At 30.0% G+C, this 19934-nt stretch overlaps 1 protein-coding gene across 9 annotated transcripts in view; it reads left to right on the top strand.

Moving 5' to 3' along the window:
* Liprin-beta (liprin-beta 1) overlaps positions 1-19934 on the top strand; it is a 387502-nt gene that overhangs the window by 304261 nt on the left and 63307 nt on the right. For 7 of the 9 annotated variants that reach the window (XR_012755391.1, XR_012755390.1, XM_075358200.1 and 4 more), the window contains 2 exons: positions 349-1016; positions 8724-8906. Coding sequence is in view for 7 of the 9 variants with exons in the window: in XM_075358200.1 (XP_075214315.1) it covers positions 349-1016; positions 8724-8906 (851 nt within the window). In the remaining 2 variants the exon portion in view is untranslated. The remainder of the gene's footprint in view (positions 1-348; positions 1017-8723; positions 8907-19934) is intronic. The other 2 variants (XM_075358205.1, XM_075358203.1) reach the window with 1 other exon arrangement.

Raw genomic sequence — 19934 nt, 5'->3', positions numbered from 1 at the left:
AGACAGAATGCTCCAATTTAATTTCATTTGCATTACAAGTGCTCCAGTATTAAAATGGACTCCAAAATTTTCTTTATAGAGCTCTAATTGTTGAATAATAATAATAATATTATTATTATAATAAAAAAGTAAATGAGGTTTGTGATCATTTAAAAAAATTAAGAAACCTTTTTTCCTTGAAATTGATGATTGCTACATATGATGATAATATCATAGTGAAATCAGTAGAGACATGTTACTTTTTTGTGAACATTAGATGAGTTCGGATATTTTTTTTATTATAATTTAAATTAAATATTTTATATTTTGTAAAGATTTTTTCAATTGTTATTTTTTTTTCTTTTTTAGATCATAACATTACTGAATGTGATGATGATTTCCAGTGGATTAAAAATTGTGATAAGCTTGGTGAAATGAGTGATGTTAATTCAACACATGTTAATGATGTATTAAAAGAATTTGATGAAGTCTATAAAAAGTGTTCGGCTAATAATAATAATAATATTATTAACAGCGATGATAACAATTTTAATAGTAGTAACATCAATGATAATAATGAAGATAATAATAATGCTTGTAGTAGAAATAATAATGGTAACAACAATAGTGATAACAACAACAGCAGCAGCAATGAACAGGATAATAAAGTAATTTATCGTAAGCCATCAACCCAATCTGGTAGTTTAGATCGTAACCGCAGATCAACATCTCGTAAAGAACGAGACGGTAAATCAAAATCATCAGTCGTCCATAATCAGCCGTTACCTGTAATTAATGACAATAAACATTATCCAAGATATCCATTAAATTGCCACAGCTGTGCATCAAGTTGTCATGAGTTATCCGACTATAGAGATTATCGGCATGTACATCATTATGGTAGCACACCCAGACTTGATCAGTATTATCAGCATTCACCATATTTCTGTCATTATTCACCACCTCATGGGGTCCATGGTTTGCCTTCGTCATTATGCCATTGCGATCAACAGTTTTTATTTCGTTATCATTCAAAGGTTAGAATGTGATGAATTATGGTGAGAGAAGTTAAAAATTGATGGTTATTTTGTTTATTGTTTGTTTGAGCTTATTTGTTTAGAATTATGATTTTTTTATTTATTTTAGCTTTAAACTGGTAACATTAGTAATATAATGTTAATTTTGAAATGTTTTGCCACGTTTTGTAGTATTTCACATTTAACATAATCAAATACTTACCTTTAATGAAATTGTATGATCTTATTGTATTTTAAAGAACCTTGCATTTCCTTACCTTTCCACTTTGAAACTTATTTAATTGAACCTAATCTTACTTTACCATAAGAGGGCTCACTTATGAATTAACTACAATTATAAATGTTTTGTATTTTTTTAATTATAGATTTATGTTTACAATAATAAAATAGTAATATTAAGTACATTCTATAATTTCTTATAAATAAATAATTATATTAAAAAAAAACTGCCAAGGGGTTGGTTGCATAACTTTCCTTGCTTTGCCATCTTGATGAATTTTTATTTGAAATATGCCATAGGGTTTTTAAATGTTAATGACTTAATTATGCAATATTTAAAGTATAATTGCAATAAATTGTACTTGAATAAATTGACCAAATCAGTTAAATGTTATTCAACAAGGCTAAAAAGAATCTAAAATTTGCTAAAAAGAAAAAAAGGGCCAGGGAATCTGATGGGATCAAAACTCAGGCCAAAGCTGAAATATCAACATATACATACATACAGTACATATAGAGATCCGCTCAGAAAATAACTCAACATTTTTAATTATGCACCATCGGAGATATTTACTGATGTGTAATTGGTAGCATTGTGTTCTGGATAACCTCTTCTGTAACCATATGTTCTTGAAGTATTGATATCTCGTTTAGTTTTTGTTATTGTTATTTGAGTGCAACGTGTTTAAGAGTTAGTAGCGATTTTTATAATGTGCGATTTTATTATGATTGAACAGTTGTCTCAATGTTGTTGCCGTAAACCCAGCTCTCATCTCCCGTTATGATCCATTGCATGAATGTGTCATTGTCATTGGCTTGTTCAAGAAGTTGCCAACAAATGTCCACTTGATGTTCTTCCTCCTGTTTGGTCATCAAATAAGGAACAAACTTTGCTGCAACTCTATGCATGTTCAATTTTTCACCCAAAATGTCATGGCATGATCTAATTGAGATACTAATCTCTTCTACAAGTTCTCTGACAGTCAATCGGTGATATGGAGCACCTGATTGTTGATTCTCTGAGCGTGGGTGTCATCAGTTGAAGTCGAAGGCCTTATAGTCAAGGGTCTTCTTCAATTGACTGATGACCACTTTTAAATCGTGAAAACCATTTGTAACATAGCATACAGACCAGAGCATCATCTCTGTAAGCTTGTTTCAAAAGTTGAAACATTTCTGTGAAAGTTGGTTCTCATTAACATAGTGAAGAGAAATCACACTTCCACTCCTGTCAATCAATTTAACTATAACTAAATCAACATAAATTAATAAATTTTTAATTCTAAACTGTACACCATAATACATTATATTTCTATTGTATTTAGTATGGTTAGAAATGCTACTTCACATATTATCAAAGGAGCTCCTCCAGCATTTACGTGGATGGATCAAGGGAAACCATGGTAAAACCTTGATCAGAGCAGTATTACAAAATATATAAGTAATTATAATATAGAAAATAAATTTAATTAAAATCCATATATTGATTATTAAAATATAAACACATGAAATAATATTAAAGCAGTTACATGAACATAAATATCAAAAATAACTACAGAATAATTCACAATACATAAAGTGTTGTTGAACATTATTTCAACACATAATTATGTACAGATGAACTGGATGCAGAAAATCCAAGGTTTTCAAAAATCTCAATAGTATTATTTTAAAATTCATCACCAGAATAAAAGTAAATCCTTTAATTGTGTTTTAAACAAATTGGTGGGAAGAATTTTTAAATGGTTCTGAAATTTTTTTAAATTAGAGCGCAAGCATAATAAGGCCCTTCCCATAAGCTAAGTACAATTTAGTTAAGTTTCAATTTAGTTGAGTTTATTTAGTTTAGTTGAGTACAATTTAGTATCTGGTTCGGTAGAGGTGGATATTATTATTAAAATAATAAAAAAGGGACCATTCATTTTAGGAAAAATTGCAAACTAAAAAATATAAACTTATCTATAAGTTAAAATTTTTAGTCGTCTAAATATTGAAACTATATTATTTCTAATTGTAGGCATCATATGATCTGATGCCTGCAGTTATCAGATCTGGTTTTATATATATATATTTTTTTTTTGCCAAAAAAAAACTTAAATACATTTGTATCCATTCTTCTTTAATGTGTCTTTTTAATATTACATACATTTTTTTTCTCTTTGTAGACTGAATGAAATTTCATTTGTTGTGCAGTTCCATTTATTTGTAGTATTCTTACTTGCTTTTGACATATATATATACATACTAGTATGGAAAAACATACTAGATTGTGGTTTTTACATTAACTTAACCCAAAGATAAATCTTTCTGAAATTAGCTCTTTCCAATTTACTAATCACAGTGCTTGTACTTGTGACTACCACAGCATACATAGTTGTTTAATGTAATAATACTAAGCTACATACTTTTGGAATCCTAATATACCCAACTGTGTTATACACAATAGCCAATGTTTAATGCTTATTATTAATGTATTGTTTATTTATTATACAGTGATGAAGAGTTATTATGAAGTAATAAATTCCAGTAGAATTTCAAGTAGGTGTGAACATTTGCTGTTAAAAAAAAACTTTTACTGGTGTAATTTTCAAAAGAAAAAAAATACTCTTCTGAAATTTCTCATAAACTCTTTTCATTATGATAGTTCGTGAGTCATAAGAACAGGGGGTAATACTAGTAATAAAAAATTCATGATTTTTTTTTTGGAGTTAATACTAATATTTATGTTGTTATTATATTACATCAGGAAAAGCTCTTAACATATTTGGTCTAGCAGTAATAATGTATAGTCAGAATAATGTAATAGTGTATACATTTGATGATTTCAACTATAATAATTGTTATTTTTAATATAGTGTAAACAATATAAAAGTTTTACAAATAAATTATAAATTTTCATTTCACTTCTATAAGTAACTGCTTTGTGCTTATTGATTTTTAAAAAAAACTTGTGTTTATACGTCTGTATGCATTCCTCATTCGATTAGTATTATTAATTATTGTTTATTTTTTAGAATGATTCATCAAAAACTTTCATCAGCTTCTTGTATGTTGTTTTTCTAGTGGTAAATAAATGCTATTTATTGTTTTTATTAGTATTTCTCATCAAAGTTTAGAAAGTGTAAATACATAGATGCACTGCTGTTTCAACCTGTAACGTGGAGATGTCCAAAGTAGTTTTGGCATTGTTAACATTGCACTAGAAGGGATTAGTGTACTATGCAAGACAACATAGATAGCAAGAATGTAGTTGCCAGGTTACATCCCCAACCTGCATGTCAACTGAGTTTTTTAAATTTTGATGAATAATATGTTAATTATTATTTTAAGTTTGATTATGGTTTTAATTTTCACAGTATGATTAACAAATGTATGTGTTATTATCTTTTCAGAATTTTCTTGATTGTGAAAATGTATTATAAGTAAAATACTAATTAAAATTTATAGGTGATTGAAAGTAGTATTTAGTGGAACCTAAACGCAGTGATTTATCCATTGTGATCTTAATGCATTAAAAAATGGTTTCCTTACCGCATTCTTGTTTAAATTAATAAAAAATATTTTGCATGTTTTCTAGGTTTTGCTGTGGAGTCTTGTATTTTAATTCAGCAGTTGAGAATGTTTTTTGTGTTCTTGATACCTCAGTATAATAGATTTTCTTGATATTAAGTATATATATTTCTTGATTAGGAATATATCAGAAGAAAGATATCTATCTTTATTACTCTTTAACTTTATTTTGTTAATACATGTATACTTCTATATTAATTGTTTTTCACATAAAGTAATAAGTTTATTATTGAGATTAGTTTTGTTACTCCTTTTCACAGAACTTCTTCTGTTGAGCTGGACATCTTGGGCAGGAGTTTTATCAATGTTAATCTATTGCTTGTGATCTACTTGTAATAGAATAATGAACATTTTTTTTATATTGATACATTATAATATGTTATATTAGTAGATATGAATATAAAGCAGTAGATGTGTTACTTATGGATAGATAAAGGAACTGCTCCAGTATTTGCCTAGATGGATCAAGGGAAACCATGGTAAAACCTAGATCAGTGCAGCACCATAAAATACACAATTATAAGTAAAAAATAGTTGATTATAGCCATATTAATCATTTAAAAATACATGAAGATACTAAATATAGTTATAAAATAAATCAAAATTTTCAAGGCATTACTGAAAGTATTTTGAGTATTTTTTATTTATGTACACATTGAATAGAGATGCAAAAAGTTCAGGGTTTTTTATTGCAATTTTTTAATTAGTACTATTTAAAAATTCATCACCAGAGAAATTATGTAGATGAGAGTCAGTCAAATTCTAATTTAAATGAATTGGCAGGAAGTTTGTGTTTAATTAGTCCAATATTCCAATTTTTATCAAAATCTAACCTAACCTAACAACAAAAATTTAATAAAGTCCTTTCTTGTAAATCAGACTATCGTATTGAGTTACACAAAGACATTTCTATTATCTAGTGTGGTAGAGGTGGATATTTAATATTTTTTTTAAAGAATAAGTGAATTCTTTTTACAAAGATTGTACATTCATAAGTATAAACAGGGATAAATTATTATTTTTAATTTTCTAAATATTATTCTGCGTGATTCATACTTGCGGGCATAAAACAATGTTCTGACAGCCCATTTTTAAATCCTGAAAACTCATTTTGACATTTTTTAGGAAACTCCCATGAGATATTATACCTCAGATGGGAATGTGAATGAGCATACTAATTATTTAATAACTGTGATAAGTTGAGTGTTTAATTATGGTGCTTCAAAACGAAATAGTTAGTAGAGTTTAATTACCATGAATTATAGCAATAAAAGAAGAACATTTATACAACCCAGTAACTTGACAGAAGTTGTTTTTGAAAAGGTGTTCTTTAACAGTGAGAATTTGTGCAAGTAAAGCAGGTAATAAATTACACTGATATAAAAAAAATTTAATGTTTCTCTAATTGTGAATTTCTTGAATTGCTTTTTGCATACATTACAGATCTGGAAATACAATTTTTCTATCCTTAGTTTTAAACAAATTAAGCTTAAAAAAAAATTAAGAGAAAGTATAGTTAAAATTTTTAAAATTGCAAATGCAAAAGTAAACAAAAGTAACAAAAGGTTAACACCTAGAAAGTAAGAAATGACTATTTTCTGCTATATTTCGCCTCTGAAGCATCCCTTTTGATGGTCCAACAATAATCAGCCAGCATATTAGGATTCCATTTGCCTTGATACCTCTTTTCCATAGCTGAAATCTCCTAATGAAAATGTTCCCCATGCTCATTGCACCAAGATTTTCTGGGAAGAAATCTAGGTGCGAGTGCAGGAAGTGTGCTTTTAAGGATATATTACAACCCAACTTTTTATAAGATATTATAAGATCATTGACAATATCACAGTAATTTTCCACCTTTCGATTTCTAAAAAAACCTCTAAGTAACATTTTTGAGTGTTTGCCAAGCTGATTTCTCTAGTGGATTCAATAGTTCCCCAAACTTTTCATCATGGGTTGGTGATCATATTTTTGGACCCAAAAATATTCCTTCTTTAATTTTTGCATCACTAATTTTAGGAAACTTCTGTTTTAAGTACATGAATCCATGACCTTGACGAAATTCTTTATTAATCCTAGTTTGATATGTAACTGAGGTAGATACATGTTTTTAGGATTACACAATGGGTCATGTTTCACATTATTCTGTTCAGGAATGAGTGATTCATGTTTAGGCCATTCTTTTCTAATGAAATGGTTTTTTTCTGTTTCTACTATCCATATCATACAAAAAACACGTACTTTGTTTAACCAAGCAGCAGGCCAAGAATAAGTTCAATTACCTTCAAATCATCTCACATACTCTATTCATACACTGCATGTTGAAGATTTTCCAATATAAATTTAAAGTTTTCATATGTTTCTTTCATACTAGCAGAGTAAGCTACAGGTACTGATCGGAATTTATTGCCATTATGCAGAAGCACAGTTTTTAAACTAACTTTAGAGGAATCAATGAACAAACGCCATTCTGTTGGGTTATGTTCATTATAAAGTGTCTCTGTAAGAGAAGAAATGTCATTACAAAACACTAAGCCATTCATTTTCTTCAGAAAAGTAGTCTTTAAATTCAGAATGAGGATTAAGTACATATCATTGTATTCTTTTGAGGAAGATTCCATCCTTTTAGCTGGAAAGCAAGCATTTCATACTGTTTTTTGAATAACTTTTGATTTTCTTGAGTCAGTAAATGAGGCTCAGATGAACTGCTATGTTCAAAAGTTGTATCACCAGAATTTGTTTTTTTTTCTTTCTTCCATCAGACTCTGAGCTCTCCATTCTTCATCTAATGTCACATGTTGTGGAGGCTTTGGTATGGGCAATTCTTTGGTCTCATTAGAGACTGCAAGTTAGGGTACACCACTGCATGTTTTGATTTTGACATAATGCCTTTAATGTTTTTTGAAGGAGAAATAACAGTCTGAAGAGTGACTTTGGATTCCCTCCAAATCATAGGGATAGCAAATGGAATGTGGTGTGTGCAATTTTTCCATGTAGTGAGAACCCTAGAACACAATAAACAACAGATGTGTGGGGCCGAAGCCCTTGTTTGGTCCCCGATTTTATACCCAAAATAAAGTTCATAACACATTTTTACTAAGAGTAATAGAGTTTCGCCTTTGGGACTTGAGCATCATTTCACCATACAAAAAAAAATTGTTAGAATGATTTAAACAAGCTCTAGGCATTTTGTAACTAACGACTAATTAAAAGAAATAAAGTTGTAAATATGTAATACACAACAATTCAGATACACAAAGCACTCACAATTATGTGTTTATTGGTTCACTACTATCTCACAACAGGCATCATTTTGATGAATGTGTGCTATACTAGATCGTGTTTGTACATGTCCAAACCTGTAAAACAGTAGCAGTGCTACCCTTTGAGTTAGCTCATTTGGTTCCATCATATTTAGAATGCTCTAGGAGTTTTTGCTTGACATGGACAAATGGACAAAAAACATTTTAAAATATTTAAAAAAATAAAAATAACAAAATACAGTGGGAGATGGAACAATTTTGAATACGTATTTGAGAATAGGATAAAAAACTGCATTAAGTACATCTATTGGTACTCATGAGACAAAAATCATATCGACCAGTGTTATAAGGTTAAATTTAATATTACATGGAATACAGAATTGATGGGGACGAATATTACTTTGAATTATCGAGTTTTTCAAATTATCAAGGTTTCACTATATATATATTAATATCAAGAAATATTTTTAATTTATATCTATATATATATATATATATATATATATATATATATATACATTAATTTTGTTTTTATACAAAGAAATTCCCTATGTTCAGATTAATATGCATGCTACTGTGTTTGTCTGTTTACTGCAGTTTGCAATTTTATAAATTAATTGTTTGTAATTAGAAGTATCTTTTGTTTTTGTTGCAGGTACCGAATGAAACTACTAATGAACAAGTAAGACGGCTTGAAAGTGACAAAGAATCATTATCGTTACAAGTGACTGTACTAAATGATCAGATTGATGCGCAAAGTGAAAAAATAAATGATCTTGAAAAGGCGCTTGTTGAACAGAAAAAACAGCTCACTAATGCTGAAGATCTATTACAAAGAGTGAGTTTTTTTTAGAAATATTTATTTATTTTAAAAAAGTATTTATTTATGCTGCTGTATTTATGATAAATATAACTTATTTTTAAACAGAAGTATACTCTTTATCTTAGATATAGCTTTAATTACGTTAGCTAAATCTTGCCAAAAGTTACAATTTCTTCTTTTTTTACTGTTAAATGAAGAGTATGCAAATAGATTGCAGATTACAATGTGTTTTATACTCAGTTCTTAGAATTTTTTTTTATTGTATGTAAATATTTAACTTATGAAAGCTACCTTTTCTTGGGAAGAATAGTGAAGCATATTTTCTTTCTTTTTTAAAACCTTTTGTTTAACTCGCTTTAGGAATAATCAAATCTTGCAACTGCTATATCTTTTGATCTATCGTATGAAAATTAATGAAATTTGTTATACGTATGTAACTTCGATGACAATACAGCACTACGGTGTCGGAATTTGATATGAACCACCTCCAGGCCCTCACGCGTACCCCTACGCGCTAAATTCATGCTTTTAGTTGAAAATTTTCATTTCTCATGAACTATCGTATGAAAATGATTGAAATTTGGTACACGTATGTAACTTCGATGTGTAAAAATAAATATTTATATTTTTTTTTGGTCTTAAAAAAATTCAAAAAAACAAAAAACATTACAAAAATATATTTGATTACATATAAAAAATTATTTTTTAAAAAAGCTTTTATTTAACTAATATTAATATTAACATTAATAAAAAAAGGAAACAAATTAAATAAATAATAAAATAAATAATGAAATTAAAAGTAATGAAGATATTTAGTTAAATAAAAGCGTGGTGCAGTTTTTATAACAATGTTTTCAAATAAGTATTTATAGACATTTGCTGTATTTTAAAATATATATTTTGTTTAATGAGGTTGTTTAGTATATGTATATACTTCATTTATCTGTAATAAAATAACTCAAGTTTTAATTCTTTGATGGTTCAAATTTGCACCGAGATGACCTTTAAGGGAATGCGTTCAATTTGCAGAATTTAAAGATGAACTTCAACTATGTGAGAACACGTACAAAGAAAGCGAGTGGGTGCATTTTTCCCAGATTGTTACTTGTAGCTAGTCAGTCTCAACTGGAGAGGTTCCAGCAGACCTTTCTGCCTCCTCGCGTCGTTATTGAAAACAAAAATGAAGATTATTGTAAAAATAAATGTTGTGTTGTTTTAAATAAATTATAAAACTGTGCCACGCTTTTATTTAATTAAATATTTTTATTACTTTTAATTTTAAAATTTAATAATTATTACATTTATTTATTGGTTATTTATTAGATATTTATACAATTTTTTTTTTTACTTTTCAGTGCATTTTTATATTTGTTAATAAATTATATTTTTTAGTTTAAAATTCTCAATTTGATTTAATCCTTATTTTTTACTTTTTAGAGGGTTTTTTAAACCCTCTAAAAAGTATAGAAAATAAGATTTTGAATATTCGTGGTTTTAAAAATTAGTGACTTAATTGTGCAACATTTAGAGTACAATTACAAAAAAGATCAAAATGTTCAGTAAAAGAATTTAGGTCCAATTTGACTGTTATACCAAATGACTTTTCTACCTTAAAAATTATCCAGTATTAAAATCATTAAGAAAAAAAAATCAAACTTATTTGTAAAAAGATTTTCGGTCCTGATTGAGCCCTTACTAAATTATGTCAGGATAATTTGATGATGTTTTTATTTTTATCATCAATTGTGTTTCATATTCGAAGAAAAATTGTTAAAAAATCAAAATTTTGAATAAAAAAAATTTGGGTTTCATTTGATTTCTTTGCTCAACATCTACCTCATATAACATTTGTAATAACAGTCAAAACTTGAAAAACAGGTAAATTAACAGAAATAATAAAAATTTAACAAAAAAGAAGTTAAATACTTAAGTCACATGGGACCCCCTTTTTTAACAAAATTAAAAAAATTTAAGTTTTTAAAAATGAAAGTTTAAAAAAAATTGATATTTTAAATAAAGCTAAATGGGAGCTTTTCATTATTTTTTATGTCTTAAAAGTTTATTTTCTGGCATATTATTTATTTCAATAAGTAGGTATCAATTTAAATTATATTTTATTAAAAAATAATATGGCTATCATGATATGGATAACCGTAATAGGGATACTAAGATAAGAGAAAATGTGGTGATAGCTGGGATATTTAAAATCAAATATTTGTTCCAAATTTCAACGTTTTTGGTCCACAGGTCTTCAAGATGAGGCAAAAACTGTTTAGAAATAATGTTGAATATCCCCACCTCTAAATCCAGTTGACTTTAGAATTTTAAGTTCTATGACCACGAAACAAAGATTTGAAAAATGAAAAATAGCAAAAACTATCCCTTCCCTTATTTTTAATTTTGTCAAAATTTTAATGACATCAAAGTCCCATGTATAGAAATTTTGAGCATTTTTAAAGATTTCATGTTTAGGCAGTTCAAATAATTAACATACAGGCCAACACATATACTTACATACATCTGGAAATTTCTATAATTTTTTTTTTAGAGTAAGGGGTTTTGAAACATCCAAGATTGCAAAAATCTCACATTGAAAATGTTGCTCAATCACTATTTCTCCTTTATAGCTATGTTGTTGCAGTGATAGAGCTGTAACCAGGAAAGTAAGAAGATATTTGAAATATTAAAGATTATTTGAATAGATTATTATTTGCATGCAGTGATAAATAAGTCACATAAAATTTAGGGTTTCTTTTATTATACAAATTAGGTCTAAAAAGTTCTCAAAATTTCCTTACATAGTTTAAAATAGCAGTTATAATAAAGAATCTTTTTGTTTTTTTGTTGACCTATTCATGATGTCATGATATAGCCATAATATGTGTTTCCTGTTTAATACAATTATACTAAAAACTGTTTGTTTGTTATGGTGTAAGTTGCAGTGAAAAATGTCAGCAGTTGAGCAGTATATACATATCAAATTCTGTTTAAAAAAATCGCTGTAGGGACATTAACACTGTTTGAACAAGCATATAGATAGTCTGTAATGTAGAAAACAAAAGTTTTGATTGGCATAAGCAATTTAATGATGGTTCTGTTTGTGTCAAAGAAGACAGTTCGTAATGAACACCTTTCTACATTAACAATTGAAGAAAATATTGAGCATATTAAAAGTACTGTTCGAAATGATAGAAGCAAAACTGTAAAGGAAGTAGTGTCAATTGTTGGGATATCCAACATAGTGTCAGTTGTTGGAAGTTGCCCTAGTATTCTCCATTATCTGAATATGCATTGTGTTTGCCAACACATTTCCCAAAAATGTTGCCCACAATCAAAAAAAAAAACTCACAAGTCAGTGGCAGAAGACCTCATCACTATGACTCTTCAAGTTTAACATTTCTGTACAGGTTCATAACAGATGAAGCATAGTATTTTTTATAGGGTTCACAGACAGAACACCAGTTATTAGAGTAGAAATTAACATCATCTTTGCCATTACAAAAATCTTGTTTGAATAGGAGGATGGAACAATTATGTTTTAATGTTAAAACATAATTATGATTTCCAGGAACCAAAAACAATAGTTTTTGGTTCACGGAGTACACTATGAATTCATTTCTGATGGGCAGTCTATAAAGAAAATGTACCTCAATATCCTTAATTGTTTACAAGATGCAGCAAGAAGGAAGCGTCCTGAAAAATGGTGAACAAAAAATTGAATTCTTTTGCATGACACTGCAGTACATTAATTCATGCTTGTCAAAGAGTAGCTGATACAATTCTGAAACTCTACTCTTCCAACTCAGCACCAGCTGATTTTTACTTGACTATTCACGTGAAGAATCCTCTGAGGGGAAAAGTACAAGAACAATATATGGTAGTCAGTGCATTGAAGTAGCTGAGAATGATATCTCAAAATGCATTTCAGGATGGTAAAAGTTTGAAGCTGCTAAAGGAAACTACTTTGAAGGAAATGTATTTTAAAATCTTTTTATGTAAGCAGGTTTTGAAATATAAACTAATTTCGGGAACCTTTAGAATCTACCTTGTATTGTTGTATGAATTGGGATTTTCTGCTACGGATCGGTACATTCCGGTACTAAGCTAAGGGGGATGGACACACACACACACACACACACACAATCTTAAATACAAATGCCTCTTAGTAGGGTAGGGTAAATTCTCAGCAGAGTATTATTGTTTCGGCAGTTTTAATTTCTTTTAAAATAAATTGGTGTGTGTGAAGATTTTTTAAATAGTTTGACAATGTATTAAAAATGATAACGGATGCATAATAATAATGACCTTCTTGTAGCTGAAGTATTGTATTAATTTGCACAAACAGCTCTGTTATTTGGTTTGATAAATGTAATTTTATATTATTTTTCAATAACTGACAATTGTTATTAATATTAACCGACTATTTTCTTTGATTCAAGGTTTTTTATATATAAACATGTGTTAGCATTTCTAAATATAAACCATTAAATTTAAAAAGTAGCTATTCTGCCAACTGTTAGAATAAATAAGCATGATGCTTAAGATGGAACAAGGTTGGCTTACTTAGTTGACATAACAGTTACTCAAGGAAAGAGGCCAATCAACCCATAAAATGACTACCTTTGAGTGGGATTGAATAGGATAGTTGGCCATCTTACTCAGGAACAGCTAAAATTTTTACTAGAAGTAGAACAAGCTTGACAGATTAGGCATCCAGAGTTAATTAATTTAGTAAAAACTGTTGGAGAAGGTAAATATTAAAATACTTAAAGTAAATAACTGAAAATGCAGGTAGTAATTGATAAATTAACATTAAGAAATTACCACAAAATGAAAGGAGTGGAGAAGCGCTTGAACTAATCAAATTAGGGATGATAGAAAAAACATAAAAAGAATAAAGTAACACATGATCTACAAACTATAACAAAAAATGCTAGATTGAATGATAAAATATACTTGTTAATCGTGTAAAAAATTATTTTTGGAATTATTTGTAGGATCCTCAGCATGTTCTAATCAACACAGTGTTTAATTTTTGCTAAAATGTATCCTTTGTGAATGAATCAAAATAAAACTTTTCCACCAGAAGAAAGTAAAGGCATATATATAAAATAAATTGTTTTTGTAAAATATTTTTAAAAAGCACATAATTTTTGCTTTGATTTTTTTTTAAGGTCCCTCTGAATGTCAAAAAAATCACTCTCTTCAATAATGGAGCAGTGGTAGAGTCTCCATCATTTGATATTACAAAAATAAAGGTTTCTTATAAAAATGTTGTATCGGATTTTATTTTTGTAAATCCTTTCAGGTCTTGCTTGAATGTTTACTTTTTATTTAAAAAATAAACTAGAGTTCATTGCTCCCATTTGAAATTTTATAAGCTTATTTTTTGTTTGATGTTAGGTGATGTTCTAACAGGCGTGTGAATAATCTTAATAAAAATAGGTGATTAAGGCAAAGCTAGTGATACTATAAAAAACAAAGAATATAGAGTACCCTAAAACTTTATTATAACAATTATTAGATGTCTGATTAAAAAAAAAAATTAATCTAGGCTATGTTACATTGTCCATTAATTATTCATTTTACAAGCCAGGTGTCTATTTTTGAATGAAAAAAAAATCAAGATGACATTGGAACTTATCTTTAAATTTTTTTTAACTCCTAATAAAATTTTACGCTTGCAGATTTTTTAAATTTCTGTAAAAAGATATTTTAAATAAATTGGTGGGAAGAGTTTATGGTTTGGTAATATGAAAAAGTTATATGAAAAAAAATCTGTTATTTGGTTTAGTAGAGGTTAATATTATTATTTTTTAATAATAAACAAATTTTTTTTTTGCAAAAGATTGGTCATTCATAAATACAGAGTGGCACAGGAAATGGCAAGTTTTGAAAGTAGTAGTGGTAGCCCTGAGGAGCTGGTAGAAAGATGGGAGTGGCATCCTTCTGTGCACAGCTACCTGCTGTTTTTTAATCATGGACCAGTGGGTCGGTAAAATGCCTTCATTTGCCATGAAGGCATTTTATAAGAACGGTGACAGTGTAACTGCTGCTCAGTGGGAATTCTGATGCAATTACAGTTTAGGATATCATGGTCACGTTCCATCTTGCTACGCCATAAAGATGTAGGTGGAGAATTTCAAAGTAAAAGGTTCAGCTCTAAAATAGAAACCACGATGAGGTCAACGAATTCAATGAAGACCAGAAAACATTGAAGCAGTTCGGGTTTCAATTGGAAGGACCCCACAACGATCGGCAAGGAAACATGCAGCAGCATTGAACCTAAACCAAACAACTGTTAGCTGAATATTCCACAGTTATTTGAAGTTTCACCCTTACAAAATTCAAGTTGTACAGGAACTGAAACCATCAAGACTACGTGGTGTGATAATTCTGTGATAAAACAATTGAAAAACTTAATGATGACCACAGTTTTGTTCACAGCCTTTTCATGTCGTATAAGTCTCATTTCCATATCAGCAGGTATGTAAACAAGCAGAATTACAGATATTGGGCAGCTGAAAACCTCAGCAATTGCATAAATAACCATTACACACGTGAAAAGTTAGTTTGTTGTGCTGTATCAGTGTGAGGTGTGATTGGACCGTAGTTCTTTGAGGATGAGGTAGGGAATGCAACAATAGTAACGACTGAATGATTTGTTGATACGCTCGAAACATATGTAGAGCAGAACAACTTCAAAATTTTCCTTATCTTCATAATCTTTGGTTTCAGCAAGATGGAGCCATGGCCTGTCAATAGCAGCCGTTTGACAGCTCTTTGGTAACTATTAATTTCACGGTTTGGCAACATTCATTGTTCTAGATCACCAAATTTGTTTGTTGGTATGCAATTTTTTCTTGTGGAGCCACTTCAAAAGTAAAGTGTATGAAAGTAAAGTGCACACCACTTTCCCAACAACATTCACTGAGTGAAAACGATTCAAAAAAAATTGCTGCAATCCCATGAAAGTGTTTAAAAGTGCCATGCAAAATCTCAGCATTCACTTCCAGGAATACATACATTCGAATGGCCATCATCTTATGGACACTGTTTTTAGAAATTTAAATTTTTTGTGTTGGAACACTTAATGGCATGTAGTTTACTTTTTGTTTTCTACAATAAAATTAGTAAATTTTTTTTTTTACTTTTGTGAGAGTTACTTCAAAATTTTCTGTTTTCTTATGCCACTTTGTATAAACATAATGTAAGTAAATGTTTTTAATTTTGTTAATATTAGTCTATACAATTCATTCTTATTGGCTGCAAATGATGTTTGGCCTGACTGCTCATTTATGCATTTGAATCTTTGGGGAAATCCCAAGAGATGATATTACACATATCTAGATGGGAATATAAATATGCACAATATTTAAAATGATGACAAGCTTGGCATTTTGTTAAGACAATTCAAAGCAAAATAGTATGCATTGATTTTGTTACAGATGAAAAAAATTTGATCATCCCATGAGATTTTTTTCACCTAATAAAACACCCAGAAATGATTCTTTCAACAGGATAGATTACCGTTAGTTTGGAGACTAACAGAGAATGTCAAGTAGAAGAGACCCAAAGAAATTTTTAATCTAAATGTAATTGGAAGAAGATCTAGAAGAGCTTCAAGAAAGAGATAGTTAAATTGTGTAAAGGGAATTTGAAAAATGAAAGAATAGTGGAGAAAGTTTTCGAAGAGAAATAATGAGGTACAAGAGTACGTGGAGGTCTGTGATCCACATCCCTACCTAATAACAGTTAGATAAAAGGAAAGAATGATGATGATAAATCGATAAAAGGAAGAAAATAATTTTAGAATTTATTGTATTAAATATGTTATATGTTTTTTTTTTTGTCTTCAGTCATTTGACTGGTTTGATGCAGCTCTCCAAGATTCCCTATCTAGTGCTAGTCGTTTCATTTCGATATACCCCCTACATCCTACATCCCTAACAATTTGTTTTACATATTCCAAACGTGGCCTGCCTACACAATTTTTTCCTTCTACCTGTCCTTCCAATATTAAAGCGACTATTCCAGGATGCCTTAGTATGTGGCCTATAAGTCTGTCTCTTTTTTTAACTATATTTTTCCAAATGCTTCTTTCTTCATCTATTTGCCGCAATATCTCTTCATTTGTCACTTTATCCACCCATCTGAATTTTAACATTCTCCTGTAGTACCACATTTCAAAAGCTTCTAATCTTTTCTTCTCAGATACTCCAAGATTGTCCAAGTTTCACTTCCATATAAAGCGACACTCCAAACATATATATCAAAAATCTTTTCCTGACATGTAAATTAATTTTTGATGTAAACAAATTATATTTCTGACTGAAGGCTCGTTTTGCTTGTGCTATTCGGCATTTTATATCGCTCCTGCTTTGTCCATCTTTAGTAATTCTACTTCCCAAATAACAAAATTCTTCTACCTCCATAATCTTTTCTCCTCCTATTTTCACATTCAATGCTCTTTATTATTTGTAATACATTTCATTACTTTTGTTTCGTTCTTCTTTATTTTCATGCGATAGATCTTGGGTAGGATTTCATCTATGCCATTCATTGTTTCTTCTTAATCCTTTTTACTCTCGGCTAGAATTACTATATCATCAGCAAATCGTAGCATCTTTATCTTTTCACCTTGTACTGTTACTCTGAATCTAAATTGTTCTTTAACATCATTAACTGCTAGTTCCATGTAAAGATTAAAAAGTAACGAGGATATGGAAAACATCCTTGTCGGACTCCCTTTCTTATTACGGCTTCTTTCTTATGTTCTTCAATTATTACTGTTGCTGTTTGGTTCCTGTAAATGTTAGTAATTGTTCTTCTATCTCTGTATTTGAACCGTAATTTTTTTTAAATGCTGAACATTTTATTCCAGTCTACATTATCGAATGCCTTTTCTAGGTCTATAAATACCAAGTATGTTGGTTTGTTTTTCTTTAATCTTCCTTCTAATATTAATCTGCTGCCTAAAATTGCTTCCCTTGTCCCTATACTTTTCCTGAAACCAAATTAGTCTTCTCCTAACACTTCTTCCACTCTCCTCTCAATTCTTCTGTATAGAATTCTAGTTAAGATTTTTGATGCATGACTAGTTAAACTAATTGTTCTGTATTCTTCACATTTATCTGCCCCTGCTTTCTTTATTATCATGACTATAACACTTTTTTTGAAGTCTGATGGAACTACCCTTTTTTATAAATATTACACACCAGTTTGTATAATCTATCAATCGCTTCCTCACCTGCACTGCGCAGTAATTCTACAGGTATTCCGTCTATTCCAGGAGCCTTTCTGCCTTTTAAATCTTTTAATGCTCTCTTAAATTCAGATATCTGTATTGTTTCTCCCATTTCATCCTCTTCAACTTCCTCTTCTTCCTCTATAACACCATTTCCTAATTCATTTCCTCCGTATAACTCTTCAATATATTCCACCCACCTATCGACTTTACCTTTCGTATTATAAATCAGTGTACCATCTTTGTTTAACACATTATTAGATTTTAATTTATGTACCCCAAAATTTTCCTTAACTTTCCTGTATGCTCCGTCTATTTTACCAATGTTCATTTTTCTGTCCACTTCTGATCACTTTTCTTTAATCCACTCTTCTTTCGCTAGTTTGCACTTCCTGTTTATAGTATTTCTTAATTGTCGATAGTTCCTTTTACTTTCTTCATCACTAGCATTCTTATATTTTCTACGTTCATCCATCAGCTGCAATGTATCGTCTGAAACCTAAGGTTTTCTACCAGTTCTCTTTGTTCTGCCTAAGTTTGCTTCTGCTGATTTAAGAATTTCCTTTTTAACATTCTCCCACTCTACTTCTACATTTTCTACCTTATCTTTTTTACTCAGACCTCTTGCGATGTCCTCCTCAAAAATCTTCTTTACCTCCTCTTCCTCAAGCTTCTCTAAATTCTACCGATTCATCTGATACCTTTTCTTAGGTTTTTAAACCCCAATCTACATTTCATTATCACCAAATTATGGTCGCTATCAATGTCTGCTCCAGGGTAAGTTTTGCAGTCAACGAGTTGATTTCTAAATCTTTGCTGTATCGCCTGGCTTTTTCCAAGTGTATATTCTTCTATTATGATTTTTAAATTGGGTGTTGGCAATTATTAAATTATACTTCGTGCAAAACTCTATAAGTCTGTCCCCTCTTTTATTCCTTTTGCCCAGCCCGTATTAACCCACTATATTTCCTTCCTTGCCTTTTCCAATGCTTGCATTCCAATCTCCAATTATTATTAAATTTTCATCTCCTTTTACGTGTTTAATTACTTCATCAATCTCTTCGTATCACACTCTACCTCATCATCATCATGGGCGCTTGTAGGCATATAGACATTAACAATCGTTGTCTGTTTAGGTTTTGATTTTATCCTTAATACAATGATTCTATCGCTATGCATTTTGAAATACTCTACTCTCTTCCCTATCTTCTTGTTCATTATGAAACCTACTCCTGCTTGCCCATTATTTGAAGCTGAGTTAATTATTCTAAAATCACCTGACCAAAAGTCGCCTTCCTCTTCCCACCGAACCTCACTAATTCCTACTACCTACCTTTATCCTATCCATTTCCCTTTTTCAATTTTCTAGCCTACCAACCTTTTTTAAACTTCTAACATTCCATGCTCCAACTCGTAGAATGCTATTTTTTAATTTTCTGGTGACCCCTTCCTTAGTATTCCCCCAGTCGGAGATCTGAACGGGGGACTAGTTTACCTGGAATATTTTACCAAGGAAGGCGCCTCCATCATTGCTATATGAAAATGCCGAGAGCTACATTTTCTTGGAAAAAAAGCAGCTGTAGTTTTCCATTGCTTTCAGCTCCGCAGTACTCAGAGGACTGAGTGATGTTGATATGGCCGTTTAAGTCGTCCTGACTCACGCCCTTAACAATTACTTAAAGAGCTGCTGTCCTCTTTCAGGAATCATTCCTTAGTCTGGCTCTCAACATATACCTCTCCGATATGGTTGCATCTTCGGTCTAGCTACTCTGTATCACTGAGCACTCAAGCCCCCT

The sequence above is a fragment of the Lycorma delicatula genome, chromosome 2 (assembly GCF_047948215.1).
Source record: "Lycorma delicatula isolate Av1 chromosome 2, ASM4794821v1, whole genome shotgun sequence".
NCBI classification, from domain to species: domain Eukaryota; kingdom Metazoa; phylum Arthropoda; class Insecta; order Hemiptera; family Fulgoridae; genus Lycorma; species Lycorma delicatula.
The sequence above is the reverse complement of the archived record's forward strand: the minus strand, read 5'-3'. Positions and strand labels throughout refer to the sequence as shown.